The sequence below is a fragment of the Lolium rigidum genome, chromosome 6, assembly GCF_022539505.1.
Source record: "Lolium rigidum isolate FL_2022 chromosome 6, APGP_CSIRO_Lrig_0.1, whole genome shotgun sequence".
Classification (NCBI taxonomy): Eukaryota; Viridiplantae; Streptophyta; class Magnoliopsida; order Poales; family Poaceae; genus Lolium; species Lolium rigidum.
The window spans coordinates 5,091,630-5,116,374 of NC_061513.1; the positions used below are offsets into that span (position 1 = coordinate 5,091,630).

The following is a 24,745-nucleotide window of genomic DNA, read 5'->3' on the forward strand; positions in this document are numbered from 1 at the left end:
TTTTTTTATAAAAAAGAAGAGGCTCACCGAGGTGGTATGGTGCCGGCTAGGGAACGACGCTGGCAATCGACGGCGGTGAGGACGGGGATGATACTAAAACCTACAAAACATACTATAATTTCAGCTCAAATTGCATATAAAAATAAAATCCCTAACTTAGGAATTTCATCGAACACCTTGCTAGCACTAGAAAAATAATACGAGTTAAACTAGCAAAGAAATGAGCTAAATTAGGAACGCCGGAAGAAAGGATGATATTGCTAACCCTTGGATAGATAGATGTCGTTAATCTTGTTAAAATGGTGGAGAAAACATGAAGATTTGTTGGAGTGTGAGAGGTGCAAAAATTTTAGAAATGTGTGTGTGTGTGAGAGAGAGAGAGAGAGAGAGAGAGAGAGGAAAAAAAATGAGAAAGGATCGGGTGGGGGGCAGGGATCATATAGAGGCACCCTTTAGTACCGGTTCTTTAGATGAACCGGTACCAAAGGTCTAGCCCTGGCCCTACCCCGTGCCTGAAATTCGGCCGAAGACCTTTCGTACCGGTTCCTAACACGAACCGGTACGAAAGCTCCTCGCCCACCTAAGCACCTGAACCGGTACAAATGACCCCTTTAGTACCGGTTCGTAAGGGAACCGGCACTAAAGTACCGGTTCGTAAGGGAACCGGCACTAAAGGCTTAGACGGTTGCTCCATTTTCTACTAGTTTTTTTTCGAAATGGGGAATAAAACCCCGGCTTCTGCATCATGATGATGCACACGGCCTTTTATTAAGTTCACGAGTATTACAAAATTTGATACATGTCACGCGTCGCCAAGGATTGATACAAGAATCAACCATCGAAAGAAACAAAACACAAATAGAGTACAGATCAATGTAGCCATCAATGTAGACGCCTATTGTGCCAGCAGCCAGCCTGGCACAAGATATCCTGAGCGACCGTCAGGAGTCGTGTGCATCCAGTAACCATAGCATCCCGCTGTCCCTCCGGTGACAGAAGAGCCCACAACTGAACCCAATGTGCCAATGTATGGATAACCTGCAAAAAGTGAAAAGATTTTTTTTGTTAAAAATAATGTCATTCCTCGCCCTCCATATAGACCAACATAAGGCCGAGACTCCAACCCGGATGAAAGCCTTAGATTGCCTATCAACTCCATTTAACCAATTACCAAATATATTTGCAATATTGGTTGGAGGTGGAAGGTCAAAGGTGAAAGTGACCGTGCGCCAAAGTATTTTAGCTAAAGGGCAAGTGATAAAGAGGTGTTCAATAGTCTCCTGTTCTCCACAGAAAACACATTTTGTACACCCATTCCATCGTCGTTTAGCTAGATTATCTTTCGTTAGTAAAACCTTATTGCTCATAAACCACATAAATATTTTTATCTTAAGAGGAACTTTAACTTTCCATAGGTATTTTCGCAGAAAAGGGGTGTGGTCATTCATAAGATCCTCATACATTGATTTTACTGTAAACAGACCGTTGGGTGTTAAATTCCAAATAAAACGATCTTTCGCATCATTCAAAGTAACCATCATTAGTTTCTGGCATAAATGTAACCACAAAGTCCATTTGTTTCCCACCAACAACCTTCTGAAACCGATATTCAGAGGTGTTTGGGATAACACATGAGCTACTGTTACATTCTTGTGATGCACAATATTATATAATGATGGGTATTGTTCAGCTAATGATCTTTTTCCTAGCCATATATCTTCCCAAAAACGAGTAGCTTCACCATTACCAACCTTGAGACACCGTCTACTGAAAAAAACATCCTTCACCCTCATCAATCCCTTCCAAAAAGGAGAATCTGTGGGCTTAGCTTGTACCCCTGATAACATCTTCTATCTTCAATATTTATTTTGTAGCAATTCTTGCCACATCCCATCCTCATTAAGCAGTTTATAAAGCCACTTACTCAATAAACATCTATTCTTGAGTTCTAGAACCTTAATACCCAATCCCCCTTGATCTTTGGGCCGACATACAATGTTCCATTTTGTAAGTCTATATTTTCTTTTATTTTCATCAGATTGCCAGAAGAATCTAGACCTATAAAAATCCAACCTTTTCCTTACCCCAACAGGTATCTCTAGAAAAGATAACATAAACATAGGTAAGCTAGTTAAAACTTAATTGATAAGGACAAGTCTATCCCCATAGGATAGCAATTTTCCTTTCCAGCATCCCAATTTGCTTTCAAACCGAGTTTCCACTGGATACCAATCAGAATTTCTAAGTTTTCTGTAATGGATAGGAATACCTAAGTATCTAAAGGGTAATGAACCAGCGTCTAGTACATTAGCGCTTAGAGCCCTCCTCTCTTTTATTTCTGAGGATGTGGAGACCTCCCATTGTACCTATATGTGTGCGCGTTGCACCCAAGTAATACAACGTGTGTTACAATCCCTTCTACAACGCCGACACAAACGGACAAGAGAGGTGGCGCGGCTGATTTATTGTCGACTGTGGCCGTACCAAACGTATCAAAACTGACAGTTTTACATCGGGCAGCTGGAGATGGCGTAACCCTGAGAGAGAATCGTATTGTACCTTGGTTGCACCCCAGCCGGCGAAGCCCGTGCTGCGTGCGTTCCGGTCTGGATGTTGTCGGGTAGATTTGGCAATGCAAAACAAAGGGAAGCGCTAGGCGTCGATTGCCGGATTTCTGGGCAAAAATCGTTCATTCTCCGGACCGTTCGATCGCGATCCGACGCTTAGAATCAGCCACAACAGAACTTTTACATTTGGCCCCTTTCTATTTTGATGAATCAACCCGCGGTCCTAGTCTTCTCCACAGGACCGAAAGTATGTATCCTTTTTATCCTGAACCTTCGAGATATTTACAGCGAAGGACATACCTGGGGCTACAGAGTATTGCAACAAAATCAGTCTCTCTACGTACAAAATAATATACTATTACAATAAATTAGCGCTTAGAGCCCTCCTATAAGTATATATATTGTGTCTAGTACATTAGCACTTAGAGCCCTCCTCTCTTTTATTTCTGAAGATGTGGAGACCTCCCATTGTACCTATATATGTGTGCGTTGCACTCAAGTAATACAATGTGTGTTACAATCCCATCTACAACACCGACAGAAAAGGACAAGAGAGGTGGCGCGGCTGATTTATTATCGACTATGGCCCTACCAAACGTATCAAAACTGACAGTTTTACATCGGACAGCTGGAGATGGCGTAACCCTGAGAGAGAATCGTGTTGTACCTTGGTTGCACCCGGCTAGCGAAGCCCGTGCTGCGTGCGTTCCGGGCTGGATGTTGTCGGATAGATTTGGCAATGCAAAACAAAGGGAAGCGGTAGGCGTCGATCGCCGGATTTCTGGGCAAAAATCGGTCGTTCTCCGGACCGTTCGATCGCGATCCGACGCTTAGAATCAGCCACAGCAGAACTTTTACATTTGGCCCCTTTCTATTTTGATGACAACCCGCGGTCCTAGTCTTCTCCACATGACCGAAAGTATGTATCCTTTTTGTCCCGAACCTTCGAGATATTTACAGCGAAGGACATACCTGAGGCTACAGAGTATTGCAACAAAATCAGTCTCTCTACGTACAAAAAATATACTATTACAATAAATTAATACAATAAATTTCAAAAAAGGGAGTGTTATAAAAATGATTTAACAAAAAATTATTTTGCTGCAGATTGATTACAACAAAATAAATCTTGTAAAATCTACAAAAATAAGAAATATTTACAACAAAAATACCACATATTTTGTAGCAACTAAAAATATAGCTAACCAACAATTTTTTTTTATCCAGATTGATTTACAACAAAAAAATTATCAACTCTTTCTACAAAAATTACAATTGATTACAACAAAAATAAATAATTAAGTTATTAGCAATTATTATTAACAACTAAATAAAGAAAAAAATCAGACGTTTACAACAATAGTTAACTGCAATATCAATATTTTTTTGGATATTTACAACAAAAAATCATATGTTTTTGTAGCGATGGAAAAGTGGTTAACAATATTTTATTTTGGTACAAATTGAATGACAATAAAAGTCACCATCTATTTGAACGAAAAACACAAACAATTACAGCAAAATCCACAAACTTGTGGCAAACACCCATACATACATTACAACATTTTGCATGTGCTTTTTCTACAAAACTAGTGCGCGTAATTTACAAAAAAAAGGTATGCAACATCGAGAAAAATCTGGCATTTTCCATATCATTTCGTAATAGAAACGTGGATACATATTTTTGGTGCCTGGGTGGTGGTGGGCTTCAGCGTAGCTAGCCTTAGTGGTGGTAGGCTTCATGTAGCAAGCCATGATGGTGGTGGGATGTAACGTGCATGGATGATGGTTCAAAATGGGGCAAGCAAGGGAGCGATCCAGACGATCATCGGTCGCCCCCAAAACAAACATTAAGATGTGCATGGAAATTATGTACGTGCTCAACAAGTTGGTGTTCATATCCGGATATATCCATTATAATATCCATGTTTGTTTCAAAATCAAAACGAATCCGGTGACCATATAACCCATTGTAACTTGGATGCGGCCGTACGTGACCCCGGCAAACGAAGCGAGATTTGGCAACGCAAACAAAGTTCGAATCTTCATGAAAATTACGTACAGAACAAGTTAATTTTAGGGATATATACGAACTCAACAAGAAGTTGGTGTTCAAAGCGCCGCGGCAACTCGATCCAGTATCTCTATCCGTTTGTAATTGTATTTGTACGTAGACAACAAGAGGAGGAATCCGTTGCGTGTACGTGCGTGTGTCCTGGTAGGGTTCAGGGTAGGTGGGTGGGTGCGTATAAAGGGCTGGGCTAGCGATCACAAAAATCACAAAAGTCGATAGATCGATCTATCCACAAATCAAGCCAGCCACCTACGTACGTGTGCAACTCGCCGGAATCAACCAAGCTTTGAAGATGGTGTCCGCGGACGTGGCCCGGAGCGTCGTCGGCATCGTCGGCAACGTCATCTCCTTCGGGCTCTTCCTGTCGCCGGTGCCGACGTTCTGGGGGATCATCAAGAAGAAGGACGTGGAGGAGTTCAGCCCGGTGCCGTACCTCGCCACCATCTTCAACTGCATGCTCTGGGTCTTCTACGGCCTCCCCTTGGTCCACCCCAACAGCACGCTCGTCATCACCATCAACGGCATCGGCCTCGCCATCGAGGCCGCCTACCTCGTCACCTTCTTGCTGTACGCGCCAAACAGGAAGCGCCTCTGGGTGCTCGCCGTGCTCGCCGCCGAGGCCGTCCTCATGGCCGCCCTCGTGACCGGCGTGCTCCTCGGAGCCCACACGCACGACAGGAGGTCCATGATCGTCGGAATCCTCTGCGTCATCGCCAACACCTGCATGTACTTAGCCCCGCTCAGCGTCATGGGCAAAGTTATCAAAACCAAGAGCGTCGAGTACATGCCCTTCTACCTCTCCTTCGTCGGATTGCTCAACGGAGGCTGCTGGACAGCCTACGCCCTCATCAAGTTCGACCTCTACATCACCATCCCCAATGGCCTCGGTGTGCTCTTCAGCATCGCCCAGCTCATCCTATACGGATGCTACTACAAGTCCACCCCAAAGAAGGCCAAGAACGTCGAGCTGCCCACCATCGCCGACAAAACCCTCAGCACCAACGTCTAGCGCACCCTCCTGCGCAAGGCCGTCCGTCCTCTAGTTTCAGCTACATGCATATGTTAGGCTTATATATACTCGTATACTACTAGCCAGTTCTTCCATAGTTCAGACATATTAGTATCTTCTACTTTTAACTGGTGGTGTTAGTCTTCAGTTAATTCATAGGCGTACCTGTCTTTCGTCCTTATTATTATTCTTGTCTATATACGATTTTCATGATATTATGATTTTGGTTTATTTAATTATTGTGTTGATCTGCAAATACTATTACGATCGCCAAGGCACCATACTCTTCAAACTGTGACCACTAATGCATGTAAGGAAGTCATGTGTCTAGATTTGTGCCAAAATACTTTAATAACAAAATCAATTTTATTAAGCTTGGAAATTATTCTGTAATAGAAAGGGTTTGTCAAATTTAAGTAGTACTAGAAGACCTTGGTGTCCAAATCTTCAAGTATCTGAGAACGGGATTAGAGGAGGGCGTAAGATAAGGGCTAAGTCTGATCTGATCTGAGACTAGAAAGTCTGATCTGTCTAGTAGTGAAAAAAAAATAGCTGGACAAAAAGTTGCAGGCCGGATTAGAAATCCCGAAACACATAAGTTCTTTGACATGTAAAACCAGTGCTGTAATCGCCCAAATACAATAGGTTTTCATGCTACTTTCAGCTGCACCATACTCGAGTTCGACCCTGCTAGGCTGCTAGCCATCAACCTGTGTGGTTACCAGGGACGGAGGAAAGGCGGGGGCGAGAACCCCCCCCCTAACGAATCGCTGGCCCCAATCCTGAGCAGCGCTAGGTGCTAGCAGCCTAGCACGCACGACCAGGCGATCGTTTCATTATGGACTTGACGCGCCGACTGGCCGACGCCTCGCATCCCGCCGGCCGCCACCGAGTCAGGAGTCACCGGCGGCTGCACAGTTTGAGCGATGATGGGGGAAATCAGCGAAGGAAGAAAGGTTGTCTACTCCCGTATCACCGTATGTAATTTCCTGGATTTTGTTTGACCATCTCCAGATCTCCTGGATTTGGTGATCTCTTTGTTTTTGAACTTATCCCTGTACATTAGATTAATTAGGGATTTTGTATTGTTCGCTTGTGTAGACATGAAGAGCAAAAGAGCCGAAATTCAGAATTTTTTCAAGCTAATTGGTTCAAACTTGATACATCAAACCATCCGGAGATCAAAAATTGCAAATCACTTGCTGATTTGACAAAGGGGAATAATTAAGATTGGTAAGTCATCTGATTATTCAATGGTTGAGAGATTTTTACGGTAAGAATTATTGAGACATTCGATCTTCGCGCTCGTAAAGCCGAGTTCAAACTGATAGATATGTAAGTTCATTCATATTTCAGAAAAAGGCATATTTTGATTATCTAGACCTATTCAATTTTACTGTGTTGTGAGACCAAAAAAAAGCTACGATTTTGATGCTTCCCCCCCCCCCCCCTTCTTCCATTCCTGGCTCTGTCCCTCGTGGTTACACGATGAGCCTACCAGAAGATGTAGCTGGAATTCCTTTCCTTAGGTCTGAGAGCATCACCACTCGTCCGCCCATATAGATTTTTTTAGGATCTGGACTCCAGCGGTAAAACTAAAATAAGGGCCGGACTGCTACCAGACGTGGCTCTTATATTAAAAAAATTAAACAAATATAACAAAATTCGAAGAAAAAATATATTCATAGATAGTTTGGCCATACTTGGCCAACTTTTACAAATTTAAAAACATAGTAAAAAAAACCCTAAAACTAATAACCGCCGCCACGGCCTAGCCCTAAGCGGCGGTACATCGCCGCCACGTACTCCTCCTCGTCGTCGTCGGGCTCCTCCTTCTTCGGCTGCGGCATGTAGCCGCAGCCCTGCCCGGTGTCCCCGTGCCTCCCGTGTGGCCTGCTGGACTGGCCAACGTCATCGTCGCCGTCCAGGTTGATGATGAGGCTGAGGCAACGGCGGCGCTCCCCCTCCATGCGGTGGTGGTCGGCTGCGCTCTACGCCTCGGCAAACTCGTCCGTCGGCGCGAAGGATTCCAGCTGGGCTTGGCACGGGCTAGGGAATTCCTCCGGGTCATCCTCCGCCTTGACGATGGAGGCCGCCTCCTTGTACTTCGGCGGAGGCGTCCACTTGCGCAGGCGCGGCGGAGATGGCTGGCACCGCTCGCGGATGATGATGCCTCCGCCGCCATTGCGGCGCCTGCGGACAGGAGTGTCCTCCGGCTCCTCTAGCGAACTCTAAGTGAGCGTGTAGCTCCTCCCTCCAGGCCTCGTACTATTGATTCCACAGCAGTGGCGGGTACCGCGTCATGGCACTAGCGGCAGCCAAGGCCTCCGCCAAGGTACAGTTCCCATAACGGTGGGGCTGGGATGAGCGGCCAGCACTAGGAGCGGCCTGCCGACCCCTGGCGAGATACGGGGCGGATGATGGTTGCGGGCGCGCCCGGGACCCCGGCACGGGACCTCCTCCCGCTTCCCCAGAGGGTACATCTCCAGAAGGGACAACCCCACCGGCGGCGCCTCCTGCACCACCGGACGGAGCATCAGGGTTGGCGGCGCCTCCTGCGCCTCCGGGAAGTTGATCATTGTTGTTGACGCCTCTTGCGTCGTCGGGTGGAGGGACCTCGTGCTCGGTAGCGCCTCCTCCGGCCTGAGCGCCAGCCTCGACCGCAGGATGTGGCGGAGGTGGATGTGGATCCACATCACTTGGTCCGGCGTGCGGGTCGGCATCCCCCACGGTGTTAGCGCGCCGAGCGCGGGGCTCAGCTCCCAGGCCTACTGCCATAGCAGGGCCATGAGGTCGAGTCCCGTCTGTGGGCGTGCCCGCCGCTACGGTACCGGCCCCTACCACGGCGTTCCTCCCTGGCGCCATGGCTGATGTCGAGGCAGCCAAAGAGGACCACGGTGGTGAAGCCGATGGTGTTCACGAATGTTGCTGAAGATGGTGAAGATTGTTGATGCCGACACACAAGCGCCCCCTACCTGGCGCACCAGATGTCGTGTCTCGCCTACGCGGACACCGGGGATGAACACACCCCCATTTCTTAATGGTTAGTGGGCATAAAGGCATTTCGGCGTCAACCCCGCCTTAGGATCATTCCCGGGTGGAGCAAGAACATACACAAAGCACACATGACCATTTTTTACCCAGGTTTAGGCTGCCCTTCGGCTAACGGCCCTATGTCATGCTTTGGTTGATTATCTTGGATGCACAAGATGACATAGGCATGCCTAAGGGGCATGTCGCATACACACCCCTGGTTTATTATTAGAGCGGAAGGCCCATGGACTCAAAGAAGCCAGAAGGATGAAAATGTTTGGATTAGGAAAGTAAGGTTATTATAGGAAACTTGTAATCAATATAGGAAAGGCCCAATGCGGCCCGATAAACTTGTACTTGTACGACATGGAAAGACCTCGGCTTCACCTCCTATATAAAGGGGAAGTCGAGGGTAAAGAAAGGGATCTAAGCATTGTGTAACCTAGCCACCGTGTTTTGTAGAGTTGGACGCCTTTGTTCGTCTGACAACCTTCGAGATCTACTTGCCCTCAACTCTCGACGAAAACCCAAGTCTACATCTTATAGGAATTAACGAGTTAATCCCTCGTCAATTGGCGCCGATAGTGAGGATTGAAGGTTGCAAGGTCCTGATATCGATGACATCATCAAGATCATCATCATCGGTAGCAATCAACGCGATGGACGGAGGTAAACAGATCCAATCTGGTCATGTTGATTTTGTTCCTCACCCTCCTGCCCGTTTGCATGCATATGTCAACCTGGAAAAAGCAATGGAGATGACGGTCGGGAGCTTCCGCTTTCTCGTCGGGAGAGAAGGATCGCACTGTTTTTCGGCACCGATTTTTTTGGGACCATTGGCGGTCGAGCCTGATCACTCGGAATCGTCAGCATCTTCCGTTGAATCAGGCGACGAGGAGATTTCGCCATCACGCTTCACCAAGCCCGTTGACAGCGGAAAACTCGCCGATCTCTTCGGTGGGATGACTTTTGGGCCGGTCACAGAAACCGATCTATATCAAGATAGCGATTTCAGGAGCTTCACCAATTTTGACTTCACCAACACATTCAACTCCATCGATAGCGAGGAGGTCTTCGCCGATCTATACGACGGTGTCACCTACCCTACGCACAATGCGCGGGCGCTAAACTTAGCGTCACGCAGCAGGAGCCCGGCAGTTCAAGACTATGAGCTCGACGATAGTGCCACTTCAGCATATCATCAAATCTACGTGATCAGAGCATTGGGTCCTGAGGTGCAAGAAGATGAGCAATCGGAGGCCTTCAATCCATTGGGTAATCCCCTAGTCGACCCCGCAGATCTCACTAGGGGAACGGGAAGCAAATATGTTGGAACCCAGCCAAGAGAGCAAGTGCAACTTTCTCAAGCTGCATGGGACAGGGCCACAAGCCACATCGGAAGAGCTAACAGCGTATCAGTATAAACTCAATCGCATGAGGCGCAAACTCGAAAAGATGCAAGAAAAGTTAGATCAAAGAAGGCACGCGGCGGATGCATCCAGCGAGCGCAGAGCAAACCTCAGTACGCAATCGGGGAACTCGGCAAATAACAGCAGAGCACATTGATCTCGCATAGCGGGTATACCTAAAGCTGAACGCGAAAATCTGGTCCAAAATCTCAACATGTCATTTATGTCGATAGATTCGAGAGGGCATATAATACCCAAAACGCCAGAAGCAGGATATATGGCAGCACATGCATACATGATGGCAACCAGGCCACCGCAGGGAGATCCTCGATATACCCTGTACCAAACTGCCATTGCAGGATTTGGTGTCATGGGAGCAGCGATAGCTGGGCGAGAATTAGTACAACCCACAGATCCTCCATGCCGTAATAGTCCACGACGCACAGTGGCAGCAACTCGAGATATCTAGAGAGAAGGTGAAGCAAGAAATACCATGGCTCGGGATCGGGTCGATAGAGCAAGGGAAGAAAGAGGCCGAGAAAACAGAAGCCAAGAAAATCGCCAAACAATAGAAGATAGTGAAGAACTCTGAGACTCCCTTGCTTTACCCGAAGGGTTTGCAGGACTCGAGTGCCCTCTAATTTCAAATTACCCGACAGTTATAAAAAGTTCGACGAACTGCAATATCCAGAAGGATCGGTCGCCGCCGCACCCCCCGATCTACGACAGAGGAAGACCGCCGCCGCGCCACTCGGACTTTGCCCGGCGACGCCCTGGGCGGTGGCAGCGGGAGAGGAGGTCGGGGAGGGAGGAACGGTGGCCGCCCGACGCGGTGCAGCGCCGCCGTGCAGGTGCAGGTGCAGCGCCGCCGTGCAAGTGACAAACATCTGCGGTAAGTAGGGATGAAAATAGATCGGATGATGTCCTTCCCACACTCGTAGGTAACTATGGATGAGAAGAGGGATGTGGTGGATTACGAATGTGATGTGGATGTTACTCGAATATGGATGCGGATCAGATGTTTACACAGTGGTTAATTTCAAGTCCAATTTGAGAAATTTACATTTGACCATTTTGTTATTTTTTTTTAGGTTGGGTAAATATATTTGGCATATCGGAGAAGAAATATTAAAAGTTGGCTAACATAATATATCCGGATACGGATCTATATCCATTACAATATCCATGTTTGTTTCAAAATCAAAACGAATCCGGTGACCATATAACCCATTGTAACTTGGATGCGGCCGTACGTGACCCCGGCAGACGAAGCGAGATTTGGCAACGCAAACAAAGTTCGAATCTTCATGAAAATTACGTACAGAACAAGTTAATTTTAGGGATATATCTGGTTTCAAAGCGCCGCGGCAACTCGATCCGGTATCTCTATCCGTTTGTAATTGTATTTGTACGTAGACAACAAGAGGAGGAATCCGTTGCGTGTACGTGCGTGTGTCCTGGTAGGGTTCAGGGTAGGTGGGTGGGGTGGGTGCGTATAAAGGGCTGGGCTAGCGATCACAAAAATCACAAAAGTCGATAGATCGATCTATCCACAAATCAAGCCAGCCACCTACGTACGTGTGCAACTCGCCGGAATCAAGCTTTGAAGATGGTGTCCGCGGACGTGGCCCGGAGCGTCGTCGGCATCGTCGGCAACGTCATCTCCTTCGGGCTCTTCCTGTCGCCGGTGCCGACGTTCTGGGGGATCATCAAGAAGAAGGACGTGGAGGAGTTCAGCCCGGTGCCGTACCTCGCCACCATCTTCAACTGCATGCTCTGGGTCTTCTACGGCCTCCCCTTGGTCCACCCCAACAGCACGCTCGTCATCACCATCAACGGCATCGGCCTCGCCATCGAGGCCGCCTACCTCGTCACCTTCTTGCTGTACGCGCCAAACAGGAAGCGCCTCTGGGTGCTCGCCGTGCTCGCCGCCGAGGCCGTCCTCATGGCCGCCCTCGTGACCGGCGTGCTCCTCGGAGCCCACACGCACGACAGGAGGTCCATGATCGTCGGAATCCTCTGCGTCATCGCCAACACCTGCATGTACTTAGCCCCGCTCAGCGTAATGGGCAAAGTTATCAAAACCAAGAGCGTCGAGTACATGCCCTTCTACCTCTCCTTCGTCGGATTGCTCAACGGAGGCTGCTGGACGGCCTACGCCCTCATCAAGTTCGACCTCTACATCACCATCCCCAATGGCCTCGGTGTGCTCTTCAGCATCGCCCAGCTCATCCTATACGGATGCTACTACAAGTCCACCCCAAAGAAGGCCAAGAACGTCGAGCTGCCAACCATCGCCGACAAAACCCTCAGCACCAACGTCTAGCGCACCCTCCTGCGCAAGGCCGTCCGTCCTCTAGTTTCAGCTACATGCATATGTTAGGCTTATATATACTCGTATACTACTAGCCAATTCTTCCATAGTTCAGACATATTAGTTCAGACAAAACCCTCAGCACCAACGTCTCCATCACCGTCCATGATGAGGATGATGATGATGATGCTTAAATTTAGAAGCCATGAGTTTCCATCGCCGTCGAGAAATAAGCGCACCATCCTGCCGCCGTCTGTCCGTCCTCTAGGTTCAGCTACATGTTATTAGGCTTAAACAGTTAAACTTGTATCCTACTAGTTCTTCCTTAGTTCAGACATTACTTTCTTCTACTTTTAACTGGCGGTGTTAGTTTTCAGTTAATTCATTGGCGTACCTGTATTTGGTCCATCTTATTATTCTTTCATGATATTATGATTGGATTTATTTAATTGTTGTGTTGCTCTGCAAATCCGATTAGTATCGCCAATGCACCATACTCTTCAAACTGTGACCACTAATGCATGTAAGGAAGTCATGTGTGTAGAGATTTGTGCCAAAATACTTTCATAACAAAATCAATTTTATTACTCTTGGAAATTATCCTGAAACACAGAGAAGTTCTTTGACATGTGAACCCAGTGCTGCAATCGCCCATATATACATACATAATAGGTTTTCATGCTACTTTCAGATGCACCATATTCGAGTTCTACACTGCTAGCCATCAACCTGTGTGGTTACACGATGAGCCTTCCGGCAGACGTAACTGGAATTCCTTTGGTCAGAGCATGAGGATGCTTGCAACATGAGATCAACGACAATGCATAAAACCTGATGCTGTGCTGTTTGATTTTTGTTTGGGACCGATTTCTCCAAACATGAATGACCAATACAGAGAACGGCACATTTGTTTCGCAAACTCCTAACGATTAGAAATTGGGTTCTCCTCATGCCTCATGATTTCTCAACCTGGAATAGTGAGTTCCAGCTCAGTGGCAAGGCAAGGCGAGTGCGCAGCCAGCCCACCTGGGTTCGAATCCCCATTTCGCGGTAATTTCGCGGGATGGGCAAACTTTAATCGGGTTATCATCCTAGCGTCCCCCGTTGGTCAATGTTTTTTTATGAACATATATGATGGTGATTACCCTAAACAACATATGCAGTGTCAAATAAAAAAAACATTTTAATACCTTAAGAATACTATGATCATTTTTCGTTACAAATGCATGCATAATTTAGAATTATGTGCCAAAGAATACAATTTAGCATTTCCTCACAAACATAATCTCGAGAAAAGTCTAGCCCTAATCTAATTTATCTATCTACCCTATAAAGGCACAATGGTACGAGTAAAACTCCACAACACAACTTTTTCGGAACACAATCATGCACGGTTTGCTTATGCCTAGTTTTAAAAAAAAAAACGCACAACAACAAAAAATTGGAACAAAGAACAATTTTCTCTTAAGTCAAGAGCAGATGCACAGAAACTACAGAAAGATTGAGTAAGTTTGATGCCAGATGGAACCAAAGCATAAGCATTAAAATTCTGCTCTGTTTTTTTTTTCCTTTGCAATCATTGAGTAAGTTTGATGCCAGATGGAACCAAAGCATACATGTCTTGCTACCAGAATCTCATATGGAGATAGAAAAGACACATAGAAATTGCCGGTCCGCGGTCCGACCAAAAGAAGAATCAATAAGTAGTTAAGCAGCACAAATAACTGAAAGAAGAAACAAACCACAACAGTGTCATGCATCAAGACGTGAACTAACTGAAGGATGAAACTAACTACAAAAGCTTCAGTACTACTGCTCCCATCTGCAAAAGCTTCCTTGAACCAAGAGGTCAACAGGTTCGCTGTCATAATAGTCCAAATAAATATGAGTAGTGCCAATATGATCGCACATATCAAACTTTTGAACTTGGCAGTCCACGCCTACAGAGAGTCGAAATATCTTGTAATCGTACAGCCAAAGTTAGTATGGCGAGCAACACAAACGATGCATCAAGACGATGAGCCAATCACATTCACGAAGAGAACTTGCTGGGCACAACCCACATAGGTGTCAGCATAGTGAAACAAGATGTGAACATAAATATGCTTGTATTTGATGCATGTCCCTTCAGCGGCTCACCCAACTCAACTGCAGTCCAATTTTTTCGATTGTTAGTATAGTAATATAAGCAATTGCTCTTTCCTCCCCATCTCTCTGGGTTCATGCAACAGAATGGCCGGCTTCTCTCGTCACTGCCAAGGAAGATCGCCCTATTCTGCAAAATGTCAACCTTCACCCAAGTTGTAGGTTCAGTTGATAGGTCAAGACGGAATGCTTCAAAGGTTTGCCCTGTTCTTACATGAGATGATCCCTGACAGCCAACCAAGAGAAGCATGTCAGTGCACGCCACCAGCCATGCGATGCCAAGACGCCACCTGATGACACACTCTTCAAAAGAAACTGCTATTTCTTGTATGTGAATCAGGGGTGACAAGTGCACCGTGAAGATATTGTGCTCAGCATCCATGCCAAAGACCTTGCCTTCGAAAACCACGATCTGGGTGAGCGTTCCATTGGGAAGAGAACGTCCTGACCAAGAGCGATCACCAACATGCCAAAAGAAATTGTGATTATCAGTCGAGACAATGAGATGTGAGTCGGGTGATGCTAGAGGGGCTGTCAGGGCGCCATAGTAGATATGAGTCGCTTGGTTGACTGGTAATTGTGGAGGTGAAACAGTAACACCTGTGAACACATCAACAAGGAGACATGATGTTTTGCTAGACAAAATGAGATGACCATAAGAAGAACCCCTGAAACAGAACTCATCCAGTGGACTTGGTGGGGTATTTATCTGAGCAAAAAGGGGAATCTGACAGCAACAGTAGGTGTCTTCGTTCGTTATATCAGTGACATGACATAGGAGAGGTACAAAGCTGTTGCTAACAGGGTAAGGACAAGGAGAGCACCAAGGGATATCATGTTGTAGGAGAAGAGGTGGGAAAAGTGTCGAGAATGTTTGTTTGGACGGGTATGAGGAAAAGGCAGCACGCCAAGAGCGGGAGGTAGAAGCGAAGGCATGAAGGTCAGGGAAGGAGCACAACAGAGCAACGATTGAGTGAAGCAGGCCATCAGGGAGATCTGCCCAACCTTGAAGCTCATACATTGCATGGATCGCGGACAGGTTGACCTGTAGCAAGTTATTAATCAAAAGACGCACAATACGAGAATGCACTAGAACTAAAAGGGAAAGATTGACCGATATAAAAAAATGCCTTGTACTACCTTTGTCCCATGAAACATGTCTTAACTTTGTCTAAATTTGGTTCAAGGGACGGAGGGACTACATGTATGGTTCATGATATATATACTAGTTTAACTATGGCAGAGAACAAACTAAACTAGTAGAAAGTTACTAGTGATACAACATACCATCAAGACATTGGTACGATGGGATATTTTTATGGATTATGCTGGTTCTGATATGGAATAGATAATCAGACATCGACGGTATATCTAAAATTCCTCCAGCTTCCACCGTGCAGTCTAAACTCTAATCTACTGTCCCGTCCTAAGCACATCGCGAATTACTTCAAAGAGATGGTGATCCCATCAGACGAAACGAAAATAAATAAAAAGCCATATATACATGCTACATTTCCATCACATTGAAATTCCATACCAGTTGCTCTATTATTACGTGAGAAATAGTAAAATGCTGCAAAACCATACTCCCTCTATCCCAAAACAGGATGCATATAGTTTTTGGTCAAGGTCAAACTATTAAAATCTTGGCCAACTATATAGAAAAATGTATTGACATTTATTATCTCAAATCAGCATTTTTAGAACAATTATGAAATATATCTTCATATGGTGTTCATTTGATATTATAGATGTATATAATTTTTTCTATATAGTTGGTCAACCTTTAAATTTGTTGACTTTGACCAAAAACTATATGCATCCTATTTTGGGTTAGTCCCATCGGGTTTCAGATCAATAGAAACCACCGATATAAAAAAAAAATATGGCTCATGCTTGTATTGTTTCTGATATGTACGGAGTACTAGCCTAGCTGTGAGCACAGGAACAAACTAAGATAGTACAAAGTTACCAGTGATACAACATTTTCCAGAAAAACATCGATATGATGGGAATTTTCACGGACTACGCTGGTTCTAATACTGCATCGATAATTGGACACCAATGGTCCGACAGTATATCTAAAAATGCATCCAGCCTCCACAGCAGTCTAAAGTCTAATTTACTGTTCCGTCCTGAACAAATTACTTCAATCTTGTCAGATATGCAGGCTACAGCAATGATTTCCACCCTACTTGAATGTCATAGTCATACTAGTTATTCTTCTATTATCACGTGAGAAATACTAAAACATTGCAGAACCATACGGATTAATCCCTTGGGTTTCAGATCAACAACAGTCACCGACCCTAGTACACGGTAATTCCATATATACAGGCTGAAGAGCTGAAGTGCTCCATCCAGACCCAAAAGTGTATCATGGTTGGGTTCCATGCTTCAATTCCTAGTTCTAGGGTTCTTGCGTCGATCAGATTATCCAGCCAGGGTACTTAATTAGAGGGAGGGGCGGGAAGGTGGTCGGATCATCCTAGGGAGCGGACGCACCTCGACTGAAGTGGATGGAGAAGCGATGGCGACGGTGTCCACGCGGCGGCGGAGGCGATCTCCTCCTCCTCCGGCGCCGCCCATGATTCCGCTTGTGTCGGAGCGAGTGGGCAAATCCTATACATCGCCCGTTAGCGGCGGGGAATACGCCCCGCCAGCTAACGGGGCGACTTGGGCTGCGGCCCATTAGAATGGGTTTTCTGTTTACGCGCGGTTATTTCGTTTTTTATGGTTCTTCGATTTGGTTAGTTTTATTCGGCTTTCGTTTTTTTTTACTTTTCTGCTTTTTTTATTTTTTCTGTTTCTTCTTTTTCTAATTGATTAAAAAACAAATTTGAATTTTTTAAAATATAAATATTTCTATTTTTTTGAACAAGTACCCTCCCCCGTCATGTGGTGCAGGATCTGCCCATTCGGCCTCGGGATGGTGGTTCTCCTTAGTGTGTGGGGCCGCTTGTAACATTGTTCTAACAAAAACTAGGAGGATATGATCAAACCATGAATAACAAGCACCAAAATTTAAAATAGTTTTTGGTAAACACTAAACACAGCCTCTCTGACTCCTCAAACCACAACCAACAGCTGACCTGTGGCCGGTTCAGGAGTCTGTGAGTTCCATTACAGATTATCAGGTCTCGTATCATGGTTTGGACTCTGGAGGAACTGGAGAAGACTGGCATCTCCAGAACCAAAATCAAACTGCACCGGCAGCATTTCTAGCCTGTCGTGTAGCAAAAGCATTCTCAGATATTGACTTGACGGCTACCAGACTGGTGCTGCTGGGCAAGGCAACACGCGGGTACGTTTGGTTTTTGCCCCAACTAGCCCTACCAACTTTTGGCTGCCAATTTTTTGGCGGAGCAATCAGCCTCCCACGCCACGCCAAATCATTGGCAAAAAAATGAACTGCATGTGAGCTGAATGAGCTGGGCAAGCCAATATTTCGGTGTCAAACCAAACGTGCCCTGCATTCCTTTTTTTGTCAAACTTTTTCCAGCCATACCAGCAACATTCTCAAGGTTTTCCTTTTTCAGATTTTCAGGGCAGATTGGATCAGCTTTAGTTCCAGTGACGGCCATAGAGCTGTTTAGTACAACCACATCCGAGTTACAACTTACAACACTGAGGATTACCGAGCAATAGATTATGTTCCCTAAAAGTGGGCCTAGAATATGTTAAGTAAAGAAAGTGTATGACCATATTTAAGAGCAGTTTGATTTTTTTTCCCTAGGTTCGGCAGATCCTGGGCTGGGCTGACCCAACTATACATATAAAATCCTCAATTACTAAATACGGGCTTCTACAGGCTTCAGTCTGACCAGTGGCTGATATTACAGACAATCAAATGACTGGAGTAAGCATGTCGGCTTCTGGACCTCTTCACAAAGCGATGCCTGCAACGGAATCTACCCCATGAATCCAGTGAGACCGAGTTTGTCTGCGACATTGTACATCACGAGATCGTTCCACACTGGCCCGAACAACCGCTCGCCCCCGACGATGAAAGTCGTGGCCCAGGTGAGGAGAACCGCAGCAAAGATGGTGAAGCCAATTGCGGATTTAACAACATCTGCAGGGGATTGATGAGAATTTGTTACGAGATGCAAATGACATGAACGCCGCAAGACAATGTTCAAACGTGTCAGTGGTAAAACTTGTCTAGGAAATCAAGTGCAAGTGCAGATAAAGGAAGTATGGACATGCTAAGTGAGAACCTCAGCATGAAAGAAGTTCAAGTAGTTTCTTTTATCACACATATGACAGCAACCGCTCTCAAAACAGACAGGTATAAACGTGAAAGAAAAAGGTGTAACTCATCTCTAAAAGGAATATACATCGAGATGAAGTCTAATGACAAACTACTAGCATCAAGGAATATGCTAGTTACAAACTGACTCAAAGATGGAGCCATCCACACCTCCAACAAACAAGAACTTATTTTATTCAATTTCTGAAAAGAAGCTCAAAAATATTCATGTCATGCCCTGATTATCTACATGGCCATAATAAAAAATATCATTGTAAAGATAAAATGAATAAAATAGTTATTTCTTAGATTCATTAATATGTGTATGAATGTAGAAGAACATATTGTTATTTCAAGAAATCCTTCATATACGAACATTAGTACATTTATATATCAATGTAAATACAACTAACTATAACCGTGTACATGTCACTGCCGTTCTGGACTTCCCCTGAATCTGTTCAGCTGTTCATCTCGAATTTACTGTACACTTTCTAGATTTTCAGTAATATCAGTTGAGGAGGAAGCTAGTCCAACTTAAATTTAAAAACAACACCTCTGCTGTGACAGAAGTTTTCTCGCCCACAGCATCTCACTTACTGACTGTGCCATATAGCTTTCTATATCCGCTCATAAAAAGGATAGTGTTTCACTCACTCACTCTAGAAACCATAGGAGCTCATATTCCCAAGTTTGTTAAGAATGGGCACTCGCTGGATTCAGGCTTCCACCGTTCTAGCTTCTCTTCATAGTTTACTAGAATGTATCAAGCATGTTTATCCGGAGCAGCAGACATTACATAAATTGCTACGATTGCAAGTTGAAAAAGAACTGGGCATGAAAGTGAAAGCAGAAAGAGAAAGGAGCGTGATTTTTTTCAAGAATTGGATGCCCGTGTTAAGGAAATCTAGTACTGGGAACTGGGCATATTTATCATCTAACCACCTGAACTGGAAATCCAGTACCCAACTCTCTACTTTGTTTTTGGCAATGAAAGTAATTGAATCGATCATCTGTAAAACAAGATCAAGAACTAAAGTAGCAGTATCTGAATCGGATAGGCATTCTTCTCCCCACTAGGACCGAAATCCAGTTATAAGTAATAAATTGTAGAATTCAGCTACATTTCTAAAGGAGCCAGGAAGCGGGAATATGAATTATAAGAAGATACACAAAAGGAATCCAGCTACATTTCTAAAGGAGCCAGGAAGCGGGCAGGGTGGCTTTTACACGGGGAGTCAATTCATATTTGTTTCATTTGCGTGGAACTGGATTTAATACCTGCTGCCGCACAGGGAAAAGGAATATGAATTGACTCTCGGTTTAAAGCCCATCCCACTCGCTTCCTGGTTCCATTAGAAAAGTAGGGGAATCCTACAGGTTATAAGTTATTACCAGGTTTCAGTCCTAGAGAGAAGAGTGTCAGTTCAGTTCAAGTACTCTTACTTTAGTCTTATTTCGTAGGCCCCAGCTTCAGTTTTTTTTCTCGTATGAATTCAATTGCTTTCATTCGCTTCTAGCAGTGATACTTTCTTGGATTCCCAAAGGGGCAATCGCAGAATTATGAGATACACAAAAGCATAGAGAAAGCTCTCTTTCCATGCATAGATATTAGATTACTCTGTTATGTTTGCCTATGTACAAAAGCAAATTAGAGTTGGGTACAGAAAAGAGTAAGATATGATGGAAGTTTCCCTGAATTAAAAAGTGATAAAATTTGATCTCAAGAATGGCGACTTGTTCCATTACTTCTTCTGGTCTTTGTTACTTCCAGACCAACTACACTCTAGTTATTCTGGGATAATTTCGTTTCCAGAAAGGCCAGGCAGTTTACAATGTAGACTGTAGTTCAAAACTGCCAATGAATTATAAACGTCCACTACCGTCAGATTTAAGACACATGGAACAATTGTTTATCTGAAAGAAGGCCAAAGGAAGAACTTGTAGGGTTCTCCCAGTGGATAACTCTGCGCCTTGAGATCAATATTAACTAACTCCATTGGCTGAAGACATCCTAGTTCGTGCTCCTTAAGCCTGACTGGTCCATACGATTGACCTGAGATTTACTAACCTACTGCCGCTAACAACCAATTCTCCACCACCAGAGAAGCCTCCCGTTTGACCACACAGTGTTCCCAGTTCCGACTCATACAACGAGCACCCAATTATCCATATCACTAGAACTACAGTACACTGTTTAATCCTCAAAAAATAACTAACGGGCTAAGCAGCACCAGAGACCGCATTACTGTAGCGCACTCTCACGGAGAATTCGGTAATTTCAGCAACCAAACATTCTAGTAGGTAAACCACCAAGGATGCTAGTTCGATAGCAACATAGGTCGATTCAAACAAATAGACGAATGCAGATATAGTAAAAAACTAGATGAGATCTCCCACTCCTACACGAGAAGAACGGGCGAGACGGGGAAGGGGATCGGGTCAGCTTACAGGGGCGGATGGGGGCGAAGGCGGCGGGCGAGGAGGCTTTGGGGGAGCGGAGGACGGGCCAGAAGTAGCAGCAGTTGATGGCCCAGAGGAAGGGGAGGCACGCGAAGCCCCAGAGGAAGAAGCGCCGCGCGTGGCCCTCCGCGTCCTCCAGCGGCATCCCCAGGGGCCCGTCCACCGTCGCCCAGATCGCCGGCGGCGGCGGAGGAGGCGCGCGGCGCGCGGAGGAGGAAGGCGGGCGCCGGCCGCCGGCTGCCGGAGCGCGGGGCCGGGGGAGCAGCCCGGACTCCTCGTCTACTCCGGGCGCTCCTGCTGCAACCCTCGCCTCCATGACTCCGTTTCTGACTTTTTTTCTTCCGGTTTTACTTTTCGCTCCGTCTCAGCTTCTGCTGCATCACTAATTTGATACGGTATATCAGCGGCCCGACCGCAAATCACAAACCAAACATATTCCTTTGGAAAATGCTTACCTTCCCCCGGACGATGGCGCGTCCACATCGTCCTCCTTCCGCGCGTGCCACGTGCACAGGCCCAGGGAAAAGAAACGTTTCGAACTGCGCCACATTTTCATGCTGGGTCCCACAGTCGCTTCCCTTCTCTCCTTCCTCTGGTTTCGCTCGGAAGATTTCCCCATCGCCACTCGTCCTATGAGAGCCACGCCCGCCGCCGTCCCCTGCGAATCCTGCGCGCACACCGCCGTTGAACCTCCCCGCCGTCCCAAATCCTGCCGCCATGGCTTTCTAGCAGATTCCTCTCGGACGCTGCTTCAAGCGACGCTGTCAAATCCGGCAAGAGCTCTGGTCGTCTCCGACTTGCAGCAGCGGCGTTTCTGCTTTGCTGCATCTCCTAGCACCCTTTGAAGCAGCTGTGGCCATGGATTTAGGGATGGGGCACTTCAACGGAAGGGCGGCGGAGAAGGTCAATGCTACCAGGGACGACGCATTTAGCTGCCAGCGGCAAGTCGTGTTGCTACCACAGCACAGTGACGCTGCTACAAAGGCAAGGCGGTCCTCCCATCGGCGAGGCGTCGTGCTCCCAGCGTCACCGCGCGCTGCTGCAAGCGGCCGACGCGGTTGCTACAAAACAGGGCTGCCGTTGCTACAGGCAGCATCGACGGAGCTGCAAGCGCCGCCGGAGTTGCTACTCCAAGCAGCCGCCGGCGGATTTGCTACAAACCCTTGCCACAATTGCTGCGCCGTCGGAGCTGCAAGCTCGCCTTCAGCGACATCGCTGCTGCAAGCCGTTCATTGACGCCAGCTAACGGCCGGGCTCCTCGTGCGTGAGGGGATTTACTCTATGATTTCTGCTTCAGCTTTTTGCTGCAAGGAATTGCTACGGGAGACGGGCTGCTGGGCGATTTCCGCCGAGTCGCTGACGCGCGTCGCTGCTGCGAGGAGCTTCGTGGCCGATGCTATCTGGTGGATGCGTTCTCGCCTGCGCCTCGGCTTCATGTGTGAACGGTGGGAGGAGAAAAGTGTGGGATAAGGTAGAAGAGACAACACGGGACGGACGAGTTGGCCATCCAGCGGTTGAGGATCCTCAATCGGACGGCTCTAGAGGCGGAGGATCAAGGAGTTAGATCCCCGGGGGACGCTCAGCTTTGCCCTATTCCTTTTGATGGGCTCGTGGACAGAAAAATCGGGCAAAACTCGGTGGTTATCTTTTTCGGTGAGAGTTTGCCCAACGGCTCGACGTAAGTATATTTTTTTCAAAATATATATTAGTAATAAAATGTAATTTACATAGGGCTATTTTTTTAAAGTAAAATAAAATCGATAAAACCCTAGCTAACTAGGGTTCGCGTCGTGGCCGCCTAGTCATCATCGCTGAGGTCAATGAAGACCGGTAGCTCCCATATGGCCAGGGCCAGTACGGCACGCCGAAGGAGGTCCAGCTGCTAGCGCATTTGCAGTCGCAGGTGGGGGCGGCATAGGAACTGGCGCGGAGGCGGTGCCGAGCACGCCTAGCTGTACGAAGGAGTGCATGGAGGCGTCACCGACTACGCCAGCAGGCCGTAGCTGGACGACGAGGCCATCCCACTTGGTGAGCTCGTCGAGCTCGCTCTAGGCCTTGGCCAACTCGATGGCCTCCTCCTTGCTCGGATCGGGAGGTTGAAGACCAGCGTTAATGACAAGAGCATCGAGCGATTCATCATTGTTTTCGAAGTGGTTATCATCACCGCCATCACCTTGTCCTCTTCGTCGTTGGTGGCCACCGCCGTATTTACGACTCAGGCAGGCCAAGTCGCCAGTTACCCCGAGTGGCGGCGCGAGTCAAACTCTCACGTGAACGAGTCCAGCATGTATGATGGGTCCTACCGCAGATTGCGCGGAAGGATGAAATGGTGACGATGGTTCTCGTCGCACCGTGTTCTTCCCTCGCGCGACAAGGGCCCCAACGGCACCCTCGGCGAATTGAGAAGCCCACCAAGGCAGGTTGACGTCCGGACACGGCACAGGGCTCCCTTCCATGAACAATTGGTTGTCATAGTCCACTGCAGGGACATACCACATATACCTCTCCTTACGGCGGTGCCTTTAGCTTGACGATCCAGCTTCGTGGTTGTTCATTCTTGAAACAACCACGACTTTCCCATGGCGACCCTGCTCTAAGTTATGTGTAAATGGACGAGGGGCAATGGCGATGGCGTGGGGGCGGCCACACCCCTTAATAAGCACAGGAGTGCACTTGCCATCAATGTCTGGCACGGAAGCCCACAGCATTGTCGCGTCAGCACTTATGCGGAAAAAAAAACAAAGCGACGCCATAAACGCATCGCAGAAAACCACAACGGTGTGCAGAAGGCTACGCTAGAAGCAGTCGATGCCAGTTGCGCCTGGGGAAGCATGGAGAGAACGCGCACGAAGCGTGTTGTGTCTTCCATGGCTCAGTCGTGGGCCCAAATTTGAGCTCCAAATGGCTCTAAGGGCATCTCCAGCGGTTCGATCCATTTCGGACACCTGATGTATCTTTTTTGGTTCGTTTAGGTTTGTTCGCGGACACTAAAATGGCCGTCTGACCACCTTTGCCTGTATGGGTTGGGGGCAGCCTAGCGGCCCGACGCATTTGGTAACTTCAAAAATTGCATTCACAATATTCACTTAATGTTTTCAAGTTATTTTTTCTTGGAATCATGAGTCCGACCTAATTTAATCATTTTTCTTTCTGCACGTGAAACACACAGTTGAGTGCCACTAGCGGCTGAGACAAACCAGTGGTTATAATCTTTTCTATACAACTGAGTAGGATTTTGCCATGCATTATGTTAAACTGGTAAGGAAAAATTGAAGGACCCGCCACAACGCACGAACATTTTACTAGTACTAGTAGTGTTTAGAAAGATCTTGCCTTACCTATTGAGGTGCATTGTTGTGAACTTCAACATTGCACTATAATTTCAAATTTTAAACTAATGAGAATTTACATCGTTATGAAAAAATATGACATCTAACATATGGGTTCATTATCAACAATCTAGGACTTGGCAGATAATG

At 46.5% G+C, this 24,745-nt stretch overlaps 3 protein-coding genes across 3 annotated transcripts; 2 read left to right on the forward strand and 1 right to left on the reverse strand.

The window, feature by feature from the left end:
• Window positions 1-4,933: 4,933 nt before the first annotated feature.
• On the forward strand, window positions 4,934-8,441 carry LOC124658835 (bidirectional sugar transporter SWEET6b-like). The gene is made up of 2 exons (XM_047196841.1): window positions 4,934-5,610; window positions 8,417-8,441. The coding sequence occupies exons 1-2, from the start codon at window positions 4,934-4,936 to the stop codon at window positions 8,439-8,441; spliced, it is 702 nt and encodes a 233-aa protein (XP_047052797.1).
• Window positions 8,442-11,701: 3,260 nt separating this feature from the next.
• On the forward strand, window positions 11,702-12,418 carry LOC124662093 (bidirectional sugar transporter SWEET6a-like). Its single transcript, XM_047199984.1, has one exon. It carries the CDS (start codon window positions 11,702-11,704, stop codon window positions 12,416-12,418), a length of 717 nt encoding a protein of 238 aa, XP_047055940.1.
• Window positions 12,419-18,140: 5,722 nt separating this feature from the next.
• LOC124665162 (probable gamma-secretase subunit PEN-2) lies at window positions 18,141-21,582 on the reverse strand. The gene is made up of 2 exons (XM_047202564.1): window positions 21,255-21,582; window positions 18,141-18,626 (listed from the first exon to the last, which is right to left on the reverse strand). Exons 1-2 carry the CDS (start codon window positions 21,580-21,582, stop codon window positions 18,463-18,465), a joined length of 492 nt encoding a protein of 163 aa, XP_047058520.1. The 3' UTR covers window positions 18,141-18,462.
• Between the last annotated feature and the right edge of the window lie 3,163 nt (window positions 21,583-24,745).